Source organism: Hemicordylus capensis, chromosome 7 (assembly GCF_027244095.1).
Source record: "Hemicordylus capensis ecotype Gifberg chromosome 7, rHemCap1.1.pri, whole genome shotgun sequence".
Lineage (NCBI taxonomy): Eukaryota > Metazoa > Chordata > Lepidosauria > Squamata > Cordylidae > Hemicordylus > Hemicordylus capensis.
Genome location: NC_069663.1, coordinates 32,631,367 through 32,652,810, shown reverse-complemented (window position 1 = coordinate 32,652,810; position 21,444 = coordinate 32,631,367). Strand labels below are relative to the sequence as shown.

The window sequence follows — 21,444 nt, the reverse complement described above, 5'->3', positions numbered from 1 at the left end:
TTGTGCGACTGGTGGATGCTGGCCTTGCCAATTTCCAAGATCACCTCAGCAGGAAAGGCAATCATGGACTTCGGGCAAATATCCCACAGTGCCTCTTTTGCAGCACACAGGGCACGTGAGCCCATGCAGGCAGCGGCAGCCTTCTTGCTAATCTGCCTCTCCCCCTGGCCTGGCTGACTCAGAGGATGCTGGTGACGGGATTCAGCCGCTGGGACAATGTAAAACCGCTCACATGACCACAAACGGGGACATAACCAGGCCTGGATTTGCGTTTCATGCGCTGAATGGAGCAGGCTGATTAGAGAGGGGAGAAAGCTTTATGTTTACGCATTCGTGGCCCCGGCTAATCACTGAGACGGGGAAAGGAAATAATAGGATCCATTGCACTGATAGAGGCCACCTCTTCTGGCCACACAATTCCACAGAGCAAGAGGCTGTTCTCCTAGCCAAAGCAAATGTAGGGTGGATTCTGGCACGGGGCTAAATTTTGCTCAATGGCACATCAGTGAAGATCTCCATGATGAAGCTCAACCAACCACCCAGTCAGTGTCACGGGGCAGCATTATAGGAGGCTACTAGGGTTGGGCAGTCTTATTTTGTATTTTATATTTATTTATTTTCCATTTATATTCCGCTCTTCCTCCAAGGAGCCCAGCGCAGTGTACATAGTTAGGTTTCTCCTCACAACAACCCTGTGAAGTAGGCTGGGCTGAGAGAGAAGTGACAGGCCCAGTCACCCAGTTGAGCCAAAGCCCTCATCATGGAAACCTTCACGAATGCGCCGTTGCTCAGCTCCTGATCATTTCAGTGTGCAGAATTTGGAGCAAAGCCATAACTCATGTCTGGTTCATCAAGGCACAGGAGGAGAGCTGGTCTTGTGGTTGCAAGCATGAATCACCCCCTTTGCTAAGCAGGGACCACCCCGGTTTGCATTTGAATGGGAGACTGCATGTGTGAGCACTGTAATAAATTCCCCTGAGGGGATGGGGCCGCCCTGGGAAGAGCACCTGCCTGCTTGTATGCAGGAGGTTCCATGTTCCCTCTCTGGCAGGATCTCCAAGATAGGGCTGAGAGAGATTCCTGCCTGCCACCTTGGAGAAGCCTCTTCCAGTCTGTGAAGACAATACTGAGCTAGACGGACCAAGCTGCCTATGTATCAACAATTTGGCCACCATGATGAAGCGATTGCTGCAGCCGGAACATGCCCAGGCAAGAGGAGAAACATATTGTGTGCCTTTGACACACTGTTGGGGTAAAAATTAACAGAAAGCTCTGAGTGGATTCTTTCCAGCTCCATAAGGTTCTCTCCACCAGGAACTCATAACTCACAGCTGTTTGTGCTGATCCAAGGAAAGAAAAGGAAAATGTCAAGTGCAGGTTAGCAGAGGTGTGACTGTCCAAGCCCAGGCAAACCTCAGTGGAGACCTCCTGGGAGAGAAGGTGCTGTTAATGAATAATGAGGATAAGCCAGAGAGAGGAGACTGTTCCGCCATTGAGGGAGCAGACCCCACCTGCTCTCTGGAAAAAGCCACAGAGAAGATCGGTTTCTGAAAGGTTGCTATGCTAGTCTGCCCAGTGGACACACTGAAAATATACTTGTTTAAACCAGAAATTCCGAACCTTGCGTCCCCAGATGAGCACAGCTCCCACCATCCACAACTATAGCCTTCAGGATGCAAGTCTGGGAACCCCTGGTTTAGAGCAACCAGACTGGTCATGGGGTTGGTGCAACCAACCCTGGTTTAGAGCAACCAACCAACCTGGTTTTGGAACAACCCCAGACTGTTTCAGCCAGCAGGCTTTTTCTTGTGATGTTCTGTGTCATTTCACCATATCTGATCTCCATCTTTTCCCGATTTCTGAAACACTTTCATGCAGTGGATGCCCATGGTCCAATCTGTGTGAGTCTCATGGCACCCTGGTGGTCTGCCGGTTGAGCATCGGCGGGAAGAACCTCCTGTCCCCCACCTGCCTCCGGCCATCCCCCGTCCTGCATGTTGTTAAAGGCAGGGTTGGGTTTTTTTTTTTAAAGGGGAGAGAGTAGCAATGGGAAAGAAGGGCATCATATGAGATATCAGCAAGGGTCCCAGCCAGTGGTAGCCCCCCGCTCCTGGCTCCACACAGCTGACAGAAGCTCCATAGGAGCTCCACAATCTGCATGCTGTCCCCCTCCCCCAATTCTTTTAACTCAGGGGTCTCCCAGGCAGGAAAAGGACCTGGTCCCCACCCACCCACCCTGCAAAGCATTTCTGTTACTGGCGGCTGCGTGCACTTGGTCATGCAAGCATTGCAGAGGAAGAAGGCCTCGAGCTGCTTGGCAAAGACACAGCTTCCCTGCAGGGCCCAGCAGCTGAGACAGGGCTGGACCGCCTCAGAGGCATAGTTCATTTGCTCTGCATGCGGGAGGCCCCCGGTTCAGTCCCTGGCAGCATCTCCAGGTAGGGCTGGGAAAGACTCCTGCCTGGCACCCTGGAGAGCTGCTGCCAGTCAGTGTCGACGGTCCTGAGCTAGACGGACCAGGGGTCTGACTCGGCAGAAGGCCGCTTCCTATGCGCCTCGCTGGAGATTGCACAAGGGCCAAGGTGCAAGAGCTCTTACCAACTGTCAGTGGAGCTTCACTACTGACAGCAACTTAAGAAAACAACCCTTGTCACGTTTGCTGATTTCACTGCCATTTATTGTAAGGCTATGCAGGAGGCTGAAAGCAGGATTTCTTTGATTTAGGTCCTGCTCTATCCTGGAGTGACTTAGAGCATGTTTTTTTTTTTTTAAAAACCAGCCCTGTTCCCAAAGGGCTGAGAAAAAAGTTCTCCTAACAAGGGTGGGCCTAGACAGCAACTGGTTGTCCTCAGGCCAATGGATCAGGGCCTGGCATGGGACGCAGGGGTGAGCGGAGCAAGCATCAGTCAGGGCTAGAGATGCAAAGGCCTAGGTGGGGGGGGCAGGAAAAAAACCAGTGTCCCCCCTTTTTTTCTGGAAACAGCCCCCCCCAGTTTTTTCCATGCCTCAACATCTCTAGTCAGGATTTTCTGTCCCACTAAATGTGATTCAAGCATGTGACTGGTCTTTTAACTTTAAAAAATTTGCCTTTGCCTGACTCTCTGGCCCCCTTTGGGTGGCTTTGGGCAAATCCTGGGCTCCTTGAGCTTCATCAGAACTGCCTCACAAGGGTGTCGTGACAATCGGGACACTGAAAACCAAAAGAGAAACGAACCAGAGGAGCAAGAAAATGCTCTTACTAAAGTGAACCCAGAGATCTGTCCAAACCTTCCTGGTGCTGTTCTGAATCTCTCCTTTTTTGCTGGGGTGGGTGGGTGGGGTGGAGTCTGGGCAAAACGTTTATCAGGACAGGAGCTGAACTGCATCTTCCCAGCTCCTGAGGAAACCCATTTCCTCTCCGATTCCCAAGATGCCACCTTCAGCAAACAGAGGCGTCCAAGGGCTTAAAGATTGACTAAGGCTGGCTCAAACCGCAACCCTGAAACGAAACTTGCGGTGTCCTCAGGAGAGTCAAGGAGTTGCCTTCCCCAGCCTTGATCTTTGGAGCCAGGAGAACAGCGACTCCCAAGCGGGCGGATGGAGGGAGCACATACAATATTGCTACTCCAGGCACTGGGAAATGACACAAGGCCTGTTTCCATCCTGCTCTCAGTTTCCACAATGGGGCTGGGGGGGGGCGGGGGGTGCAACAAGCAGGCCTGACATTCTGCATACAAAGCCACCAATACATTGCACATCCAAAGGCTCTCGCCCAGGAAAATTCTCCCCAATGTTTGGGAAGAGGTCACAGACAGCTTTAACTGAAGCCCGGAAATACTGCTTAGAAATCAACGGTCTGTTTTTAACTGTAGGAGCCCTTGTATTTTGAACAGGACTTTTGTGTGGGTATTTTAATAGAACTGTTTGTTAATTAAATAAAATGCACCCAAGTTAGGGGGAAGGCAGAACAGCAGGGCCAGAGACGCACAAAGTCCCAGGGAAAGAGAGGCTCGTCAGACTGAGAACTGGGTGTGCTGAATACCCCCCCACCTTGAATTTCTATAGACTCTGGGAAGGGAGGGAGCAGCATGTTGAAGAATGACAAATCTAGCAACTCGCATGAACAAAATTGAATAAGGGGCCAAATTTGACCAGGGACAAATTCAGAGAAAGTGGACTGAATCGGAGAATGGAAACTGCTAAACTATGCAGCTCTACCTGACAGATGGCCAGCCCGTAGGCCCAGCCTGGCACCTTGGTGGGGCAGAAGGGAGAGAGAAGAGCATCCTGAGCTGCAGCAGAGGCAGCTGTGCCTCCTTTGGCCCATCATGACACTTGCAAGGAGGAGCCATTACTGTCCAGGGCAGTAGTCACAAGACTCTGGAAAAGTGGGGCTGGGGTGAGGGTTTCCCAGCTGCTTCCCTCATCAACCTGGTCAGCAGGGCTGCTCTCTGCTGATGGACAGAGGGCCACACTGGAGGCACCGAGGCAGAGTTGGGGTCTGAGGTTCCCAAGAGGCCCTTTTCACGCAAAACCCTTGATTACCATGTCTTGAACTTAGCAAGGGGTCAGCCGGCATTTCGTCAGGAGGCGGTTTCAATCCTTGGAGCCAAGAGTGGCTTTGTTTTAAAGAGGGGCCCAAACATCCTGTTCAATTAAGCCATGGACAAAAGGGCTTTCATGATGGGTGCCTGGGCGCACACAGCGGCTAGAGTCAGAGATCTATCCGGTACTCCACGGCGGACTTATCTGGGGGAGAGCCTGCATGGACTCCAGGGGTGCTTCCAGCACTCTCGGTCTGGTGCTAAAGTGCCAAGCCAAGAGCGTGGGAAACCACGTGCACGCAGGCACATTGCGCATGCGCTCTTCTGAGATGGGGCAGATTCGGAGCTCGTCTTCTAGAAGAGAGGTCCACGACACGGGTGCCAGCAGTAGCCGGTGCTGGCACAACTGGAGAGACCCCCAGTTGTGGGGCTCTGGTGTGGTTGGAGGGAATGTGCCAGAAGAGGTCCCAGCAACAGCAAAGGCAACCTGGGGTAGAAAGGCCTGAGCCAGCCACAGTCCTGCTAGGAAGCAGACTTCGCCAGCTGACCTGGGGGGCCCCCTTGACTGCTTCAAATAGGGTCTTGCACTCCAAGAGATCTGGACCCGCCCCCCCGCCACATCTGGGCAATGCAGGACTGTACTAGAAAGGTCATGGAGAAACCTGGGTGGGAGGCAGTAGCAGTGCATCCTAAGGAGCCCTGTGTGTGTGTGTGTGCGTGTGTGCCAAAGGAGGTGCAGCTGCCTCTGCTTCCCGGCAGCAGCTCAGGGGTCTCCTCTCTCTCTCTCGCCCCGCCTGAGAGCCACACTGCCTGCAGGCTGGCCATTCGTCAGGTAGAGCTGTGCGGTTAACGGTGCAGCTCTGCCTGATGACTGCCCAGCCTGCAGGCAGTGCAGGAGAGAGAGGAGCAACCCGAGCCGCTGCTGGGAAGGGAAGCAGAGGCAGCTGTGCCTCCTTGGGCGCCCCTCTGGCTCATGAGGACCAGCCGCTATTGGTGGGAGGGAAGAGGAGAGGAAGTGGGGACTGGCAGGGGAGGCATCACTTGCGGCTGGCCAGGAAGAGTCCGATGGTGGGGGTGGGGGGAGGCAGCCACGGAATGGCTGTGGATGCCTCCACGGCCCAGATCCCCCTTAAGGGTGGGGCGCTGGGCGACCGCCCCCCTCAGACAGGCCCGTTTGGAATACCAAGAACACGGAGCGCGACTTTTGCAAGGCACCCTTGAGCTGCAACAGCAAAGGATTCCAAGCTGCAGGCTGCACTGCCCACCACCACGGCTCTCTCTCTCTCTCTCTCTCTCGTGTTAAAAAATCTGCTGCATAACAGCAGTGGCTGGATGCTTCGTGGCATCCTTGGGCTGCATCACTAGGAGGCAAGCGGCATGCCGAGAGAAGCTGAGTCACTTACGCTGCTGCTGCTGCTGCTGCTCCCAGCCTCTCTCGGCCATCTCTTTCCGCTACATCCCTCAGCCAGCAAAGAAGCCTGTCGTCTGCCTCTTAGCCAAGATGTGGACACGATGTGAGCAGTTCTGCGCTGGTCTTGAAGGAAGTCTGCACAGCACCTGCGTCGTGTGCCAGACACCCTCGTCCTGGGCGACACGGAGGGAGCTTCTGAGAGCTCTGGCTTTTGCTGCCCATGGACCAGAGAGCCGGAATTGATGTTGAGACGCCCAGGACAAAGGGCAAGCATTTCACTCACAGAAGGACTCGCTCTAGGAGTCTGGAAAGTCTCGAATGGTTGCGGTTTCCCCCAGAGAGCTGTAGCTTTGTGGAGGTGCTGGAAATTCTTTAGGGAAGACGGACCACCAGCCTGAATGCACCTCAGCAGGAGTCATTACTGCTCAATGGCTCTGACACTGGATTTAGTTTGTACGCTGTGTCTTTCTTTGGCTTTCACAAACGCAACTTGCATGTACACCTGCCAACCGTTGGGAGGATGAGCGACGTCCTTCTGCCCACGTGTCACAAGTCTGGCCTACAGGTCATCTCCCCCTGTGCCTTGGTGGTTTGTGCCCCAAACCAGGGGCTCCCGACCAGATAGTGCTGGTCTGCAGTCCCATCATCCCGCTGCAACTGACGAACCTGTTCGGAGGCCGTAGAAAGGCTGGCAGGAGCCGAGGCTTCCAGACTGTGCCGTAGCCAGGCCTACAGGCTCACATGCTCCTGTCCAGGAATGCCACAAGGTCCTGCTACCTTTGCTACAGGCTGCCACCCACTAGTAGCGGCTGGTCCTAACGAGCTAGGGGGGCACCCAAGGGGGCAGCTTGGGTGGCTCCTCTCTCTCCCCACCCCAAGAGCCACGCAGCTCTACCTGACGAATGGCCAACCTGCAGGCAGCACAGAGGAGAGAGAAGACACCCAAACTGCTGCCAGGAAGCAGAGGCAACTTTGCCTCCTTTGCCCCCCTCATTAGGACCAGCTGCCACCCACCTGTGCCATATCAGCACACCTGAACTCCACAGCACGCAGAATGTTTATCCCAAAAGTAGATGCCATGTTCTCCTATCTTTGGTAAACAGACATGGTCTCGACTGGGACATCTTCTGAGGATACACCTCACTGAACCTAAGCAGGTCTGTTCAGTGATGGATGACCAGCTGGGAACCCAGTGTCCACCATCCAAGTTCCACGATGGAAGGAAGACAGGGTATAAATGCAATCAAGCCATCAGGCAAAATTAGCTGTCATTTTGGTCTATCAATCACCATCCTTACTGACTTGCAGGTGCTCTGGTGCCCTCCGTGCACCCCAAAGGAGCTGGCAAGATGATTCGAACATGAGAAAGAACGGAATGTTGCCACTGGCAGCAAATGGATCTGTTTAAGCATCTTTGGGCAAGATGTCTCAGGGACGACGGACCAGTCCTTGAATGGGGGATGGGGCCATAACTCAGCAGTAAGAGCAAGTACCTGCTTTGCCTGCAGAAGGCCCCAGGTTCCAACCCTCCAGGTAGGGCTGGGGAAGACGCCTGCCTGAAACCTTGGAGAGCTGCAGCCGGTCAGTGCAGGCGATACTGAATTAGAGGGACCAGAGGGCCATGGAATGCACTGAATTTCCACGCATTCTGGGGGATCCCATGCATTCCCATCGTGGTCACTGGGGAGGAACCAGTGCTTTTCAGTGGGCATTTCTGGTCATTCATTTTAGGATGAGGCTTTGGCTCAGTGGTAGAAGCATCTGCTTGGCATGCAGAATGACCCTGGTTCAATCCCTGAGTACCAGTTGCAGTGGAGCAACAGCAGGAGAGAGGGCAGGCCCCTTTCAACTCCTGCCTGCATGCTCCCAGCAGCATCTGGTGGGCCACTGTGTGAAACAGGATGCTGGACTAGATGGGCTTCCTTGGGCCTGATCCAGCAGGGCTGTTCTGATGTTCTTATCTCCAGGTAGGCCTGGGAAGACTGCAGACCGAAACCCAGGACAATACTGAGCGAGATGGACCAGTGGTCTGCCTGTATAATGCGGCTTCCGGTGTTTCTGAATAGGAAAATTCACAGCGCAGAAAAGTTGAGTAATATAACAAGAGATAGTCACAGGTTGGCTCACTTCTTCTTGGCAATGCATAGTCTTAAAGCTTTGTTTGCATAGCAGCTGTTGCTAACCAGGAAAGGCCACATATGGGCCAGCTGGCGAGGGGGGGAGGGAGCCGCAGCCCACACATCTCTGGGGGCAACGGAGGAATTTAGGTAACTAAAGGCTAGTGGGTCACCTCCTCCTGTCTGCCTCCATCTCTTTCACACGTGACACCAACAGAAGCAGGTCTGCACTCTGCACTCGGGCGTGAAGCCTTTCTCCTGGGAATGGGTGCTCTTTCCAGCGGCCGTGACTTCTTTTGTATCACACAAGCTTCATGGAAACGAACCTCGGGATTTCATTCCAGGCAGACTCCTCATAGGATCAGGGTATATACACCCACCATTTAACTCTGCATATGCTCAAGAGCCTTTCATCTGGATGACGGCATACAGGGCTCAGCACTGAACTTGAGTAAGGAGGACGGGTTTCGGGCGCTGCCTGAAGCCCAGTGGCCAGAACCTGGCCAGATGCTAAGCCCCCGCTTGCCCAGCCCAGCCATCGGGCTTCTGCTGGCCTGCTGGGTTCCCTCTCAGAGCCACGGGGGCGTACAAGGAGACAGTGGCAGTGCGGGTGTCTGCACTCTCTCCTGGCCCGCGCTGCTTGCAGACTGGCCATTCGTCAGGTAGAGCCGCAGCTCTACCTGGCGAACGCCAGCCCGCAGGGAGCGTGGGGCAGGAGAGAGTGCAGCCACCCGAGCCGCCGCCTTGGGCGCCCCCCCCTGAAGACGAACCCCTTCTTGACTCACCTAGGCATGGCCCCCGCACCTCCTTCGCTGGGCCCCCGCCCGGACTGGAGACTGGGCACAGCGCCGGCAGCGCGCCGTGGAGCTTCGGCGAGCACGCCGAGGAGGCGGAGTGTGGTCAGAGGAGGCGGCGGCGGCGGCGGCGGCTGTGGGGGGAGCTTCTCTTCCACACCCCGGCGCGCTCTGCAGGCCCCGCCCGGCCGCCCCACGCACCCTCCCGTCCGGGAGAAACTTTCCCCGGGGCTGCTGCTGCCGCTGCCGCCGCCTTTGCGCCTTGCCGATCGGGGAGCCCGGGAAGAAGAGCGGCGGCCGGCGGAGGAGCCCGGGGCGCGGCGGCGGCGGCGGCGGGGGGGCTGGAAGAAGCGCCACTTGGAGGAAAGTTCGGGGCCGGCGCGGGAGCTCGTGGGGGGCGTCGCTCGCGGCAGCTGGAGCAGGAGGGAGACCCCCCTGGCGAGGCAGCGGCGGGCGGGCGCAGCCACGACTCGGGGGCGGGGGGGGCTTCCCATGGGCAGCAGCACCCCGCTGCCTGAAGCTGCAGCAGCGGCCCCCCTCGGCAGCGGCGGCGGCGGCGGCGGCCAGTGACCCGAGGAGGCGAGCGGGAGGGGGTGGTGGGCGCGCCGAGCGCCTCCCGCTCTCGGCCGTCCGTCCGGGCCGCCCGCGGAGATGTCCGGGAAGAGCGCACCTGCGGCGGCCCCCGACGACACCTGGATCGCCGCCGGCGAGAGGGGCAGCGGCGCCTCCCCCGCCGCCTCGCCGCCCAAGAAGAAGAAGCCCAAGTCCGGCTCGTCCAGCCTGCGCCGGGCCTTCAGCTGGCTGCGGGGCAAGCGGAAGAAGAAGCCCAAGGGGGCGCCCCCTGCCGAGGGCAAGAAGCACGACGCCGCCGGGCGCCCGAAGGGCAAAGGTAGGGCGGCCAAGGGGGAGCAGCAGCGGCAGCAGGTGGGGCGGGAGGCGAGGCGAGGCGAGGCGAGGCTCCCCCGGCACAGGCTCAGCCCTGGGGGGCGGCCACTGCCTCCTTCCCTCTGCACATGGCCAGCAGCCGCCTCCTCGAGGAGCTCGCCGCCAGCGGGGCTCAGCTCCGGGGCTGAGCGCGTTTGTCCAGGCTGCGGCTTGGCGCTCCGGCGTGGCCTGGCCTGGCTTGGTGCGCGCACGGAGTGGTGCGTGTTGGTGGATCAGCTCGTAGGCGCCTGGCCTTGGCAAAGCCCTTCGGGGACTACGAAGCGCCCCTTCCTCCCGCCCCGCCGTGTATGCAGCTGTGGCCAAAAGTGGGCTTGGAGCCAGCCGGGGTTTCCCAGTTTGGGTGCTCCCATATTGTTGGACGACAACTGCCAGCATGACTGGGAACTGCAGTCCGGCAACCTCTGGGCACTGAAGCTCGGGACCCCCTCCTGCCTTATGGTGTTGTTGGTTCCCCCTAGGGTGAAGCTGCTTTAGCTCTGTGCCTGTTCTCTCTTCTTTCCCCGGCTGGGCTCCAGCCTGAAAGCGAGGTTCAACCATGGCTGGCGTGGGGACCTAGGTCATTTTGGAGGCCCCCCTGCTGCAAGTTAAGCATCATTTTTAACACATAGGTTCTCCAGGGCACAAACCACACCACCCAGGACAGATGAAAGAGGCTTTGGTGGCCTCCGCTCCGGGGGTGTGGAGGCCCTGGACTTTGGCCCAGAAGACCAGGGATAAGAGCGTCTCTGGACTTGGGGGCCAGCCAGAGGAGCTCCTAGGTAATTTTGGAGCCTGGACCTAAAGGCCTTTGCAGCCCACCCCCACCCCCTGCAAATTAAGCATCATCATCCTCGGCCGGGTAACCACACCACCCGGGACAGACTAGAGAAGATTTGGAGGCTCCCAGAAGCTATGGTGACCCTGGACTTTGGCCCAGAAGTCCAGGGGTAAGAGTCCCTTGGGGGCCATGCACTAGCCCACCCCCCATCTCCCACCTCCATCTCTTGGCTGCTTTGTGTTTTTGAACCAGGGGCGCCTGCTCAGCATCCAGGGGACAGGCACCACTCTTAACGCTCCTCTTTAGATGTGAAAATAATGTCTAGCGCGTGGCCAGCCCCAGGCTCCGCTTTGGGCAACCTGTGGGGTGGAGGCGCGGAGAAGTGGCTTTCCCCCTCGTGGGCCACGGAAGCAGGCAGGCTCCTTTCGGCCAGGTGTGGGGCTCGCTCCCCAATCCCCACCCCCACTTTCAAATTCCATCTCTGCCAAAGGCTCTTGCTGGTTCAGTGGGCAGCATGTTCCTTCTCCCGCTGAGTCATGAGGAGGTCAGAGATCCCGAGAGAGAAATCTGGAGCCGCTCCAGAGGCCTCGGCACCAGGAGGCTGTTTTGGGGAAGCCGCCGCTGCGGCTAGCTCCACCCTGAAGCCTGGCTTCGGTGTGGGGTGAGTCGTGGCAGGGGTGGGAGAAGGAAAGGGTGGTTTTTCTGCTCTCGTTGGGGATTCTCTCCTTGGAAGCCCAGAGGCAGTAGCGGCTTGTCCTAACAAACCAGGGTGGGGTGGGGGGCACCTTAGGAGGCACAGCTGCCTCTGCTTCCCGGCAGCAGTTCGAGGAGCAGCTCCACTTCCTTCCGTGCTGCCTGTAGGCTGGCCGTTCATCAGGTAACTGCGCAGCTCTGCCTGATGAATGTCAAGCCTGCTGGCAGCAAAGTTCTTGGGTGGGGCAGTAGAGAGCAGACCCACCTGAATGGCCTCCTGTGGCCCCCCCCCCCGCTTGTTAGGATGAGCCACCACTGCCTAGAGATGTGTTAAGGGGTGCCAGCGCTGGCTAGGCTGCGGCGTTTTTGAAGAAATCACTGACTTGGAGGGACCCCCCTGAGTTATACCGACTAATCGTTTAGTGGCAAATCTGGGGCACAAGCAGGAGGGTGGCATCTGCCCACCTGGACAGGAGTGGAAGGGCCAGTGGGTCAGGCAGTGCCGTGGGTCCGGCGACCCGCTTGCCTGGAGCTCCACAGCTGTGCTTCTGCTTCCTGGTCAAACTACATCAAGGCACACAGTGGGTGGGCGTGCCCAGTCTCACTTGTGACGCCCTGATCGAAAAGTCTGGCCATCCTTGGGCATCTGTCCCAAGGAAGGGGCTGGAAGAAAGACTCATGGGACAATCTGTATGGTAACCAGAAACCCCAGGCTTTGAAAGATTGGGTGGTGGCAACACAACTCCTCTGACCGAACTGGCTCTGGTACTAGACAGGTGTCTGTCTGTGGGGTGGATGGGTTGGGGTACCCCAGCTGCATGTTGCAAGGGTGGGTTGTACATCGGGGCTCTCAAGTTTGGTCTCCAGGTGTTGTTGGACTACAACTCCCATCATCCCAAGCCACAATGGTTGGAGGACATTACGATGGGAACTGTAGTCCATCAACACTTGGCTCCCCCATCTGGGACCCCCCCACCCCCCAGGTCGAGAATCCCTGTTGCATATCATGGCACAGCTGAGCAGTGGCCGGATGCAGACGCCACCAGCCAGGTCTCCAGAGCCGGTGGTTCTTCCTTGGAGGGTCCATCCAGGGCTAGTCCTTGTTCCCCTCCCTTTGTTCATATCTGGAAGACATGAGCTAGTTAAGGATAAGGACGATTGTATTAGGTAGTGTTTGGTTATTTACCGTCTTCATAAAGTTGTTGTGTTGACATTCATTTGTCTGCTTTAGTTCTGCTTGTTTCAATGGAGGTAATGTTTTGTGGTAGAGCTAGTTGGAGACTGTGATCAGGTGACTCGATTTTTGTTGTTGTTGCTTTTGTAGCCCCTTTGGCCACTTCCGTGCGAGATCTGAATGCTTGACACATATCTGGTCACATACAACGGGATGTGGTGATGGCCACCAACTTGGATGGCTTTAAAAGGGGCGTAGACAGATTCATGGCGGACGCGGCTTTCACTGGCTACCAATCTTGATGGCTGTAGGCCACCTCCAGGCTCAGAGGCAGGATGCCTCCAAATACCACCTTCATCTCTTGCCTGTGGGCTTCTCAGCCCCTGTTTTTCTGAAGAAGAGCCCTTTGAAGAAAGAGCTGTTTACCAGTGGCGTTGATCCACAGAAGCATGGCTAATGGTGGCATTTTTTCTGGCATTTCCCAACCCTCTGGGGGCTGGCTTCCCACCATGTATGGTGCTGGGGGCACCTGAAGTTTCACTTGTTTTCTTTCTGCTGTGCTCGTGTGGACCTTGCCTAGGACATGGCAGGTGTTGTTCTGAAGAGTGCACAAAGTTTCTTGACCAGAATGGAACAGACGGCTGCTACTTGAATCAGGGATTCTCCAGTCTGCGTTTCCTGGTCTGCAACTCCCACCATCCCCTTTGGCTATTTGTGGCTGTGGATTATGGGAGTTGTAGTCCAGCAACATCTGGAAACCCAGGCTTGAGAACCCTGAAGTTTCCCTTGCTGCCAGGGTGGCCATTTAAGCAGTTTGTAGACCGTGAGTCTTTTGGGGGCAGGGAACCGTCTTCTCGTTTTTCTTTTTCTGTGCCAGGGGCTCCCAGCCTGTGGTACTCCCGATGTTGTTGAACTGCAACTCCCATCAGCCTCAGCTACAATGTATTGGGGCTCAAGGTGAGGCGTTGTAGTTCAGCAACATCTGGAGTGCCACCACGGACTGGGAACCCCGGTTCTGTGCAAGTGGCTTTGTGAACTTTTTGTTGAAGGGCGGGATAGAAATGATGGGGGTAGCCGCAGCAGTAATGCTGGCTTGCTCTCTGGCGGCTTTTCTTCCGGTAGCATCCTGCTTGCATGAAGACATACCTGTGTGCTGTGCTGTGCAGGTAGGTAGGCAGGTGTGCTGTGCTGTGCAGATGGGTTGAGTGCCAGGCCTGTGACCTGTCCGTGCCCTGAGCCACTGGCCCCTTCGTGAACTGAAAGCAGCCCCCCGCGGAGTGTGCACGCCCCATGAGCTCCAGGCCCCCAACCCTGGACTCTAAAGCAAGGGACAGGCAGAAGCCCAGGCCAGGGGACGAGGTGGCTGTGAGTCAGCAGAGCAGCCCCATTGCAAAGAAAGCAAACCCCGGGCTGGCTTGCATCGATAGGGGAATATGAGTAAGAGGCGGGAGGGGCGTCTCCCCCCTCTGCTTGGCATCAGCCAGGGCTTTGAGTGCTGTATTCAGGCCTGGTTGCTAAATGTTAAGAAAAAACCAGAGAGGCTGGAGAGAATCCAAAGGGAAGCAGCACAAATGAGCAGAGATCTGGAGGAGAGCTGATCTTGTGGTAGCGCATTGTCCCCTTTGCTAAACAGGGTCCGCCCTGGTTTGTATTTGAATGGGAGACTAGAAGTGTGGGCACTGTGAGATCTTCCCCTCAGGGGATGGAGCCACTCTGGGAAGAGCTTCTAGGTTCCCAGTTCCCTCCTTGGCGGCATCTCCCAGATAGGGCTGAGAGAGACTCCTGCCTGCAACCTTGAAGAGCCCGCTACCAGTCTATGCAGACCATACTGAGCTGGATGGACCGATGGTCTGACTCAGTATAAGGCAGCTTCCTATGTTCCTAATATGAGGAGAGGCAGAAGGACTAAAGCCAAGTGTCCTAACCTTGGGTCCCCAGATGTTGTTGGATTACAAGCCTCAGCATCCCCCAGGTTCAGTGGATGTCAGATGATGGGGCATGTTGTCCAGCAACATCTGGGGACCTAAGCTTGGCAACCCTTGACTTAAGGACATAAGAAATTTCCTGTTGGATGAGACTCAAGGTCATCTAGTATTTCTCTTTAGCTTTCTCTTTCCAGCAATGGGAGAAGTCAGAAGTTGACAGGTGACTCTGGTAAAGTAAAGGTAAAGTTGTGCCGTCGGGTCGGTGTCGACTCCTGGTGCCCACAGAGCCCTGTGGTTGTTTTTGGTAGAATACAGGAGGGGTTGACCATTGCCTCCTCCCGCGCAGTATGAGATGATGATGCCTTTCAGCACTTTCCTATATCGCTGCTGCCCGATATAGGTGTTTCCCATAGTCTGGGAAACAGACCAGCGGGGATTCGAACTCTGGTACCTGTTCTCAAATACAAGGATAGAAGCTAGAGTGGGAGGTATCTGGGAGGCTGTCCCGTCCTACCCCCCTGCTCCAGAAATCCAGAGCTGAGGCATTCCCGATGGATGGCTGTCCAGGCTCTGCTTGGAGACCTCCCATGTGGGAGAACCTTCTGCTCCCCTAGGAAACTGGCTTCATTGCTGAACTGCTCTTGCTCTTAAGCAGTAAACATGAAGGTCGCCCGTAAGGGTGACTGAGACCATTGTGCTTGGCTTGGGTGTACGTCCTTGGAAAGATTCCAGCGGCTGTAAGAAGGGGAGCAGTGCAGCAGCAGCATGCTCAGGCCGCTGTGCCGGGTGCAAGGTGGGCAAATTGAACAAATGTCCCTTGGCCCCTGCAGGAGAGGTAGCTCCTTTGAGAGTTCTCCTCTCAGCCACTCTGAGCCCTGGATGCTGGAGAGAAGCCACAAACCACCACAGCTGAGCAACAGTTTGCACTTTCTTCTCCCTCTCCAAAGGAGGAAGGGCACATCGATAGAGAGATTTTTTGTCCCAGGGCCCACTTCAGCCTTGCTACACGCCTGTTAGGTGGATTCATCCTTGAGGAAGGATGTCTGGCTGGGGGAGCTCTCACGTTATCCACTCCGACGCGGTGGAGCTGAGTCCAGAGCTGTGCTAGTCTGCGCCAGGCTTCTTGCTCCAGTCAAGGGTCTGGTCACCTGTGAGATCCCTCCCAGCTTTGCTGCACGGTGGGCCTTGTGAAAGGGAGAACCCTTGGGGATATTATTAGGCCCGCTGTTTATCATCATGACCATTGTTCAGAAGGGATCTGAGGCTGAGATGGTCCAGCCGTCGTGCGATTTGTCACGAGATCGGTCTTGGCACCATACCAGGGGGCAGTCTGGGTTGCAAAGCGCAGTCTGGGCCTGCCCTCGGAGCCCACAAGTGACCGTTCGGTGTTGCTCTGCTCCTGGAGGCTGTTCTTTGGGAGGGCACTCAGGGATTCTCGGGGAAGAAGGAAACCCTGCAGATGGTTGCACGAATGGCAGTTTGGGATCTAAGCTATGCTTAGCACAAACCAGGGCTTGTCGAATCCCAGGCGCCAAGGAGCCATAATGGTCAAGGTAAAGTGTGCCCTTGAGTCGGTGTCGACTTCTGGTGACCACAGAGCCCTGGGGTTGTCTTTGGTAGAATACAGGAGGGGTTGACCAGCCATTTAATTAATTAACTAACTAATTAATTAATTAATTTCTGTATGTAAACCACTTTGGGAACTTTGGTTGAAAAGTGGTATATAAATACTCATCATATTCGTATCTCCCGCACAGTATGAGATGATGCCTTTCAGCATCTTTCCTATGTTGCTGCTCCCCGATCTAGGTGTTTCCCATAGTCTGGGAAACATACCAGCGGCGATTCAAACTGGCAGCCTCTGGCTTGCTAATCAAGTCATTTCCCCACTGCACCATTAGGCACCTGGAAATTCAACTGTGGCCTCTAGACCAGGGTATTCACAGAGAAAGTTATTTATTTGTCCCAGGCAGTCTTGTTTCTGTTCCAAGTGTGTTACTTGTAAAGCGAAGCCCGTTTACCCTCCCTCTCCACAATGTCTGTCACTAAGTCCAGGAATGTTGTCAATTGTCTATTTGGGGGCTAGCTCTGAGATCCAAAGAACATTTGTGCAGGCTTGGCACAAACCGTGATTCATTCAGTGCTATGTCTGAATCAACCTGATCAGTCCATGACAGAGACAGTTGGGACTTGACGGCAGATCTCATGAAGCAACAATATTTCCTAGAGAGCTGTGGAGCTCGGTGCAGGATTTGGAGCATATTTGGAAGAAGCTGGGAATCGGTAGTGTTTGCGCTTTGGTTCCATGGGACTGAAGTGGGCCAGCAGTGCATGTTCCAAGGAAGAATCATCTTTGCAAGCAAGGCACACTTGCAAATGTTCATGCATTCCCTAGAAAATATGGGAGAGCTTGAAGTGTCTGCATTTGTTATGGAATGAAAATATTTGTATTTGTTATAGCCCACGGATCCTAAAACAAAATGTTTTAAAAATGCACATCAGGACCTCATGAAACATAACAGTGTAACATGCTAGCAGCAGCAGTTTCCTATCAGTTCTCTGGAAAGGAATGTGCGGCCTTTACTGGAAGCCATCACTGATATACGCTAGCAAATGCCAGGTGCAAATAAATGTACCACGTTATGTACAGTGGGTAGAGTGTGGATGCATGCACACCCTTTTTCGATACAGATGTGCTTTTTAAATGTAGCGGCACATCCTCTTGTAGAGACCTGGAGGAGACATCATGACTGTGGTTTCACCAAGGGTGGGTGCTCCCCGCCCACCCAGGCAATGCTTTCCAGCTGCAAACCCCACCTCTGTGTTCCGAGTCTCTTTCCCTGGGACAAAGGCGCCATTTCCAAACATTCAGGCATTTTCTTTCATTGCTGGTTTGTTTGTTTTTTTAAAAAAATGCATTATCATCATCTAAATGTAGATCTGTGGGATGTAGATCCCAGGATCTGAAGGGATTCTAAAGTGAACACTACCTGCATGTGGACCCTGGTGTTTTGCAGCTATTGGGTCCAGTGGCAAGCACAGGAGCAGCTCGTCTTAAGGAGCCGAAGGGGGACCAAAGGAGGCACAGCTGCCTCTCCTTCCTGGAGCTCCCTTTCTTCCTCTCTATCCTGCCCTGGTGTTAACGCATACCATTGCTGGTCTATCAATGGCTATTAGTCTGGTGGCTATAGGCCACCTCCAGCCTCTGAGGCACATTGCCTCTCAATCCCAGTTGCAGGGGAGCAACCGCAGGAGAGAGGACATGCACACACCTCCTGCCGGTGGGCTCCCCAGAGGCATCTGTTGGGCCACTGTGCGAAACAGCATGCTGGACTGGATGGGCACTGGGTCTGATCCAGCAGGGCTGTTCTTCTGTAGCGCTGCGTGGTTCTCTCTTGTTAACACTGGGACAGGCGGTTAGCTGCACAGCTCTTCCTGATGAACGGCCAGCCTGCAGGCAGTGCAGCTCATGTTACAGTTGGGGCAGGACAGTTAACTGCGCAGCTCTACCTGACCAATGCAGGCAGCGCGGCTCTCATTAACTTTGGGGCCAGGCAGGCTTTATGGAAGGGAGAGGAACAAACGGGACCCGGGAAGTAGAGGCCGCTGTGCCTCCTTTGGCGCCCCCGCCAGCTCATTAGGACAAGCAGCACATTCAGAGGAATGTAGGTGCTCTGTGGAAATCCAACCTGCTGCAGTAGTCAAGAGAGGCCGTTGCTTATCACCAGGGAACTCCCCAGTAATCTAAGGTCCTTGATACAACAGGATGCTTTCCAGATGACAGGCTGTTCAGCAGTAAAATGCTTCAGCTTGGCAGGATCGTTTTGAAAACGAAAATAGGTTGCGCAACCCTCCTACAGCGGGAAAAGACAGCTATTTCTTTGCGACGTGCCCGCAGCGTTGTAAGACTAAAATGCGAGGATAAAACCTGAAAGAAGGCATGGGAAATGTGAACGGGAAATGTGAACGGCCCCTTGCTGGCAGCGCGGGGACTGTGATGTCGAAACACAGGCAGGACAGAAGCACACTTAACGAACATGTAGTGACGCTGTTGTTGTGGGTAATCTGGAAAGCGCCCAGGTGGTGCGAGGAGCTGCACACACGAGTTTCGGAGATGACCAGGGACACGTGCCCTGTCCACCAGAGTCTCCCTTGCGCCATGTTTTCCTGCATCCAGCCACGCAAGATTGCTCATGATGACTCCAGGGAGCTGTTGCTGGATGAAATCACCACTGTCTGTCATCACAACATACTCTCTGCTGCTTCCAACAGGCCTGACGCGGAGGGACCACACCCTGCTCAACCCTTTCAGCTCTGGCGACTCCTCCACTCTCCTCCGAACGCGCACCGCTTAGAAGCCAGGGTGGCCTAGTTAGCTGAGCTCCCAAGGGCAGAAGTGCTGCTGCTTGCCACGTGGCTTTGCATTCGCCCTGTTCTGTGTTGTGGTGGGGCGATGGTGCCGCCCTGGGTTGCCTCCAGCAGGGCAGGGCATTGTCTGCTTTATAGCCCTCTTGACAGTGGCGTGCAAGAGCAGTAAAAGGGAAGGCGGCTATTATTAGACTCCTGTGTCATGCGGGAGGTTGCCTTTGGATGGCCGGCGGTGTTAGGTGATGGCGTGGTTGAAACCTTAGCCGGAGTGCAGGATGGATCTACTGCCTTGCTCCGTGGATCCAGTTTGCAGACGGATGGGCTGCTGGCAGTGAGTGGTGGTGGTTGGGCTGGATGGTGTCAAGGATGGCAGCCCGAGAGAGTGGCCTGTGGGCTTGGCCGTGGGGCTGCCCAGCTCTGGCCCTCCTGCAGTTGTTGGACGACGGCTCCCACAATTCCTGATTCTTGGCCCCGTGGCTGGGATGAGAGGAGCTTTTTCATCTGAAAACCGCCGGAGGGCCGAACTTGGGCTGCCCTGGACCGTTAGGGTCCCTTCAGTGCAGGAAGAGGAAGCACGTCAGGCCTGGCTTAGGCCGTCCTGTCCCAGAATTGGCTCTGGTTTCTGCAGGGCTGTGTCTCTGCCATGATTGGATGTCACTTCCCGTTTCAGACCCCCTGTCTGGCAAGGCTGGCTCCAGGCTTTGCTGCTGCTTCTTCTTCATCTCCAACTCCAGCAAGCTGACAAATGGCCACAGGAAATCTAGATACACGCGCACACTAAATGACGGCCCAGCTGGCCTTTGACGGAACATGGGAAGCTGCCTTACAATGAGTCAGCCCCTTGGTCCAGCTAGTCCGGGGGGGCCAAGCAGAAGCTCTCCAGCTGCTGGGGCTGCAACTCGCATCACCCCAGGACTGCACAGCGTCGGCCCTCCCACTGTTTTTGGACTGCAGCATCCCTCTTCCCCAGCCAGAGAGGCCAACAGTCAGGATTTAGGGGAGTTATATGCAGCCCAACATTTTAACCCCTGCTAACTTGGCAAAGAGGCACCTTTTAGCGTGGTGATTCTCTTTATTGAGCAGGGGGAGAGTAACTGGCCCTATCCACCCCCAGCACAGGACCTCCAGTGACTGTTGCTGGTGTCTCTCTTATGTTTCTTTTAGATTGTGAGCCCTTCGGGGACAGGAAGCCAACTTATTTATTTGTCATTTCTCTGTGTAAACTTCCCTGAGCCATTTTTGGAAAGGCGGTATAGAAATCGAATAGATGAATAAATAATAATAAATAACTTACCTGTGGGGCGGGGTGATGGTGTGCAGCGCTGCCTTGCAGCCTTCATCCTCTCCCCCTACACTACCTCCCATAGCCCCCCTGCAAGGTGAACTGTGCCACTCTACTGCCAAATGCTCATCCTGCAGGCAGCCCGGCTCCCATTAATGCTGGGACTGGGGAGGTGGGATGGTAGGAAGAGGAGTAACCAGATCTGCCAGGAACCAGAGGCAGCTGTGCCTTCTTTTGCCACCACCTCACTGGCTCTTTCGGACTAGCTGTGTGAGGTCCAAGAACAGGAACATAGGAAGCTGCCATATACGGAGTCAGACCACTGGTCTATCTAGCTCTGTACTGTCTTCACAGACTGGCAGCAGCTTCTCCAAGGTTGCAGGCAGGAATCTCTCAGCTCTATCTTGGAGATGCTGCCAGGGAGGGAACTTGGAACCTTCTGCTCTTCCCAGAGCGGCTCCATCCCCTGAGGGGAATCTCTTCCAGTGCTCACACTTCTAGTCTCCCATTCAAATGCAACCAGGGCAGACCCTGCTTAGCTAAGGGGACAAGTCATGCTTGCTACCACAAGACCAGCTCTTCTCTCAGAATGGTACCTTCTGCAAGGGGTCCTCCACACTTCTAGCATTAGCTGCTGCTTCACTATTGCCCTTAAAAACATTGCTTCCCAAGCAGTGGCTTGGCTTGCTTGTGCACTGTGGCTGGCCTTGCATTTTGGCCGGGCTTCCTGACCACGACCTCAGATTGCTGCTCAATGCTGGGCTGACCTTGGATCCTGTGGTGCAACCCAGGTTGGAGTCGACCCGTTGGCACGCAGTAAAGAACTCGCCACAGCCTTCTTCCTTGTATTTGTAGGGACTCATTCCTTCTGCAGCAGGTTTGCAGAATACCCTTGTAAGGCACATCTCTCCTGGCCCCGTTTTACAGGTGGGGAAACCAGCCAATCATTGACTAAAGGAAGAGCAACAGTTCCCAGGGCTCCTTGGCTGGGAGTTGCTATGGTTAGGCAGGTGCAAAAGTGCTCTAGTGTGGCAGAAGCAGTTCATGGGAAGCAGGGAGCTGAACGGAGCGTGCAGGGAGGCCATTGAATGTGCATGCATAGTTTCACTCCATATTGTGCTGCAGGATGTTCAGTTTTAGCGGCCCTTTTTAAAATACATGCCATGAAATACTGGGTCCAGCAATGACAGGAAAATGACAGTCATGAGAGACGGTTTGATGCACATGTGTGCCAGAACAGGAAAATAATCCTTGCAGTCCCTCAGCCAGTGATAGTCACCAGGGTTAGACCAGTTTCCAGGTGCACACACTGAATAGCACTAGAAACCTCTTCACATGAACATCTAAACCTGTTATCTGCCTAACCCAGGCTTGCATGCTTGTGAACCCCAAGCCCTGGTCGAATAATCTGGTTCACCCTGCTTCTGACTCTGGATCTTGACCAATTTAGTGCAC

The 21,444-nt window shown here is 55.2% G+C and overlaps 1 protein-coding gene across 1 annotated transcript in view; it reads left to right on the top strand.

Annotated features, from left to right (window-relative positions):
* The first annotated feature begins 9,369 nt into the window (after positions 1 to 9,369).
* The window catches only part of KIAA1522 (KIAA1522 ortholog), a 77,935-nt gene continuing 65,860 nt past the window's right edge, over positions 9,370 to 21,444 (top strand). The window contains exon 1 of the mRNA XM_053267962.1: positions 9,370 to 9,734. Within this exon, the coding sequence (XP_053123937.1) occupies positions 9,497 to 9,734 (238 nt within the window). The 5' untranslated portion in view covers positions 9,370 to 9,496. The remainder of the gene's footprint in view (positions 9,735 to 21,444) is intronic.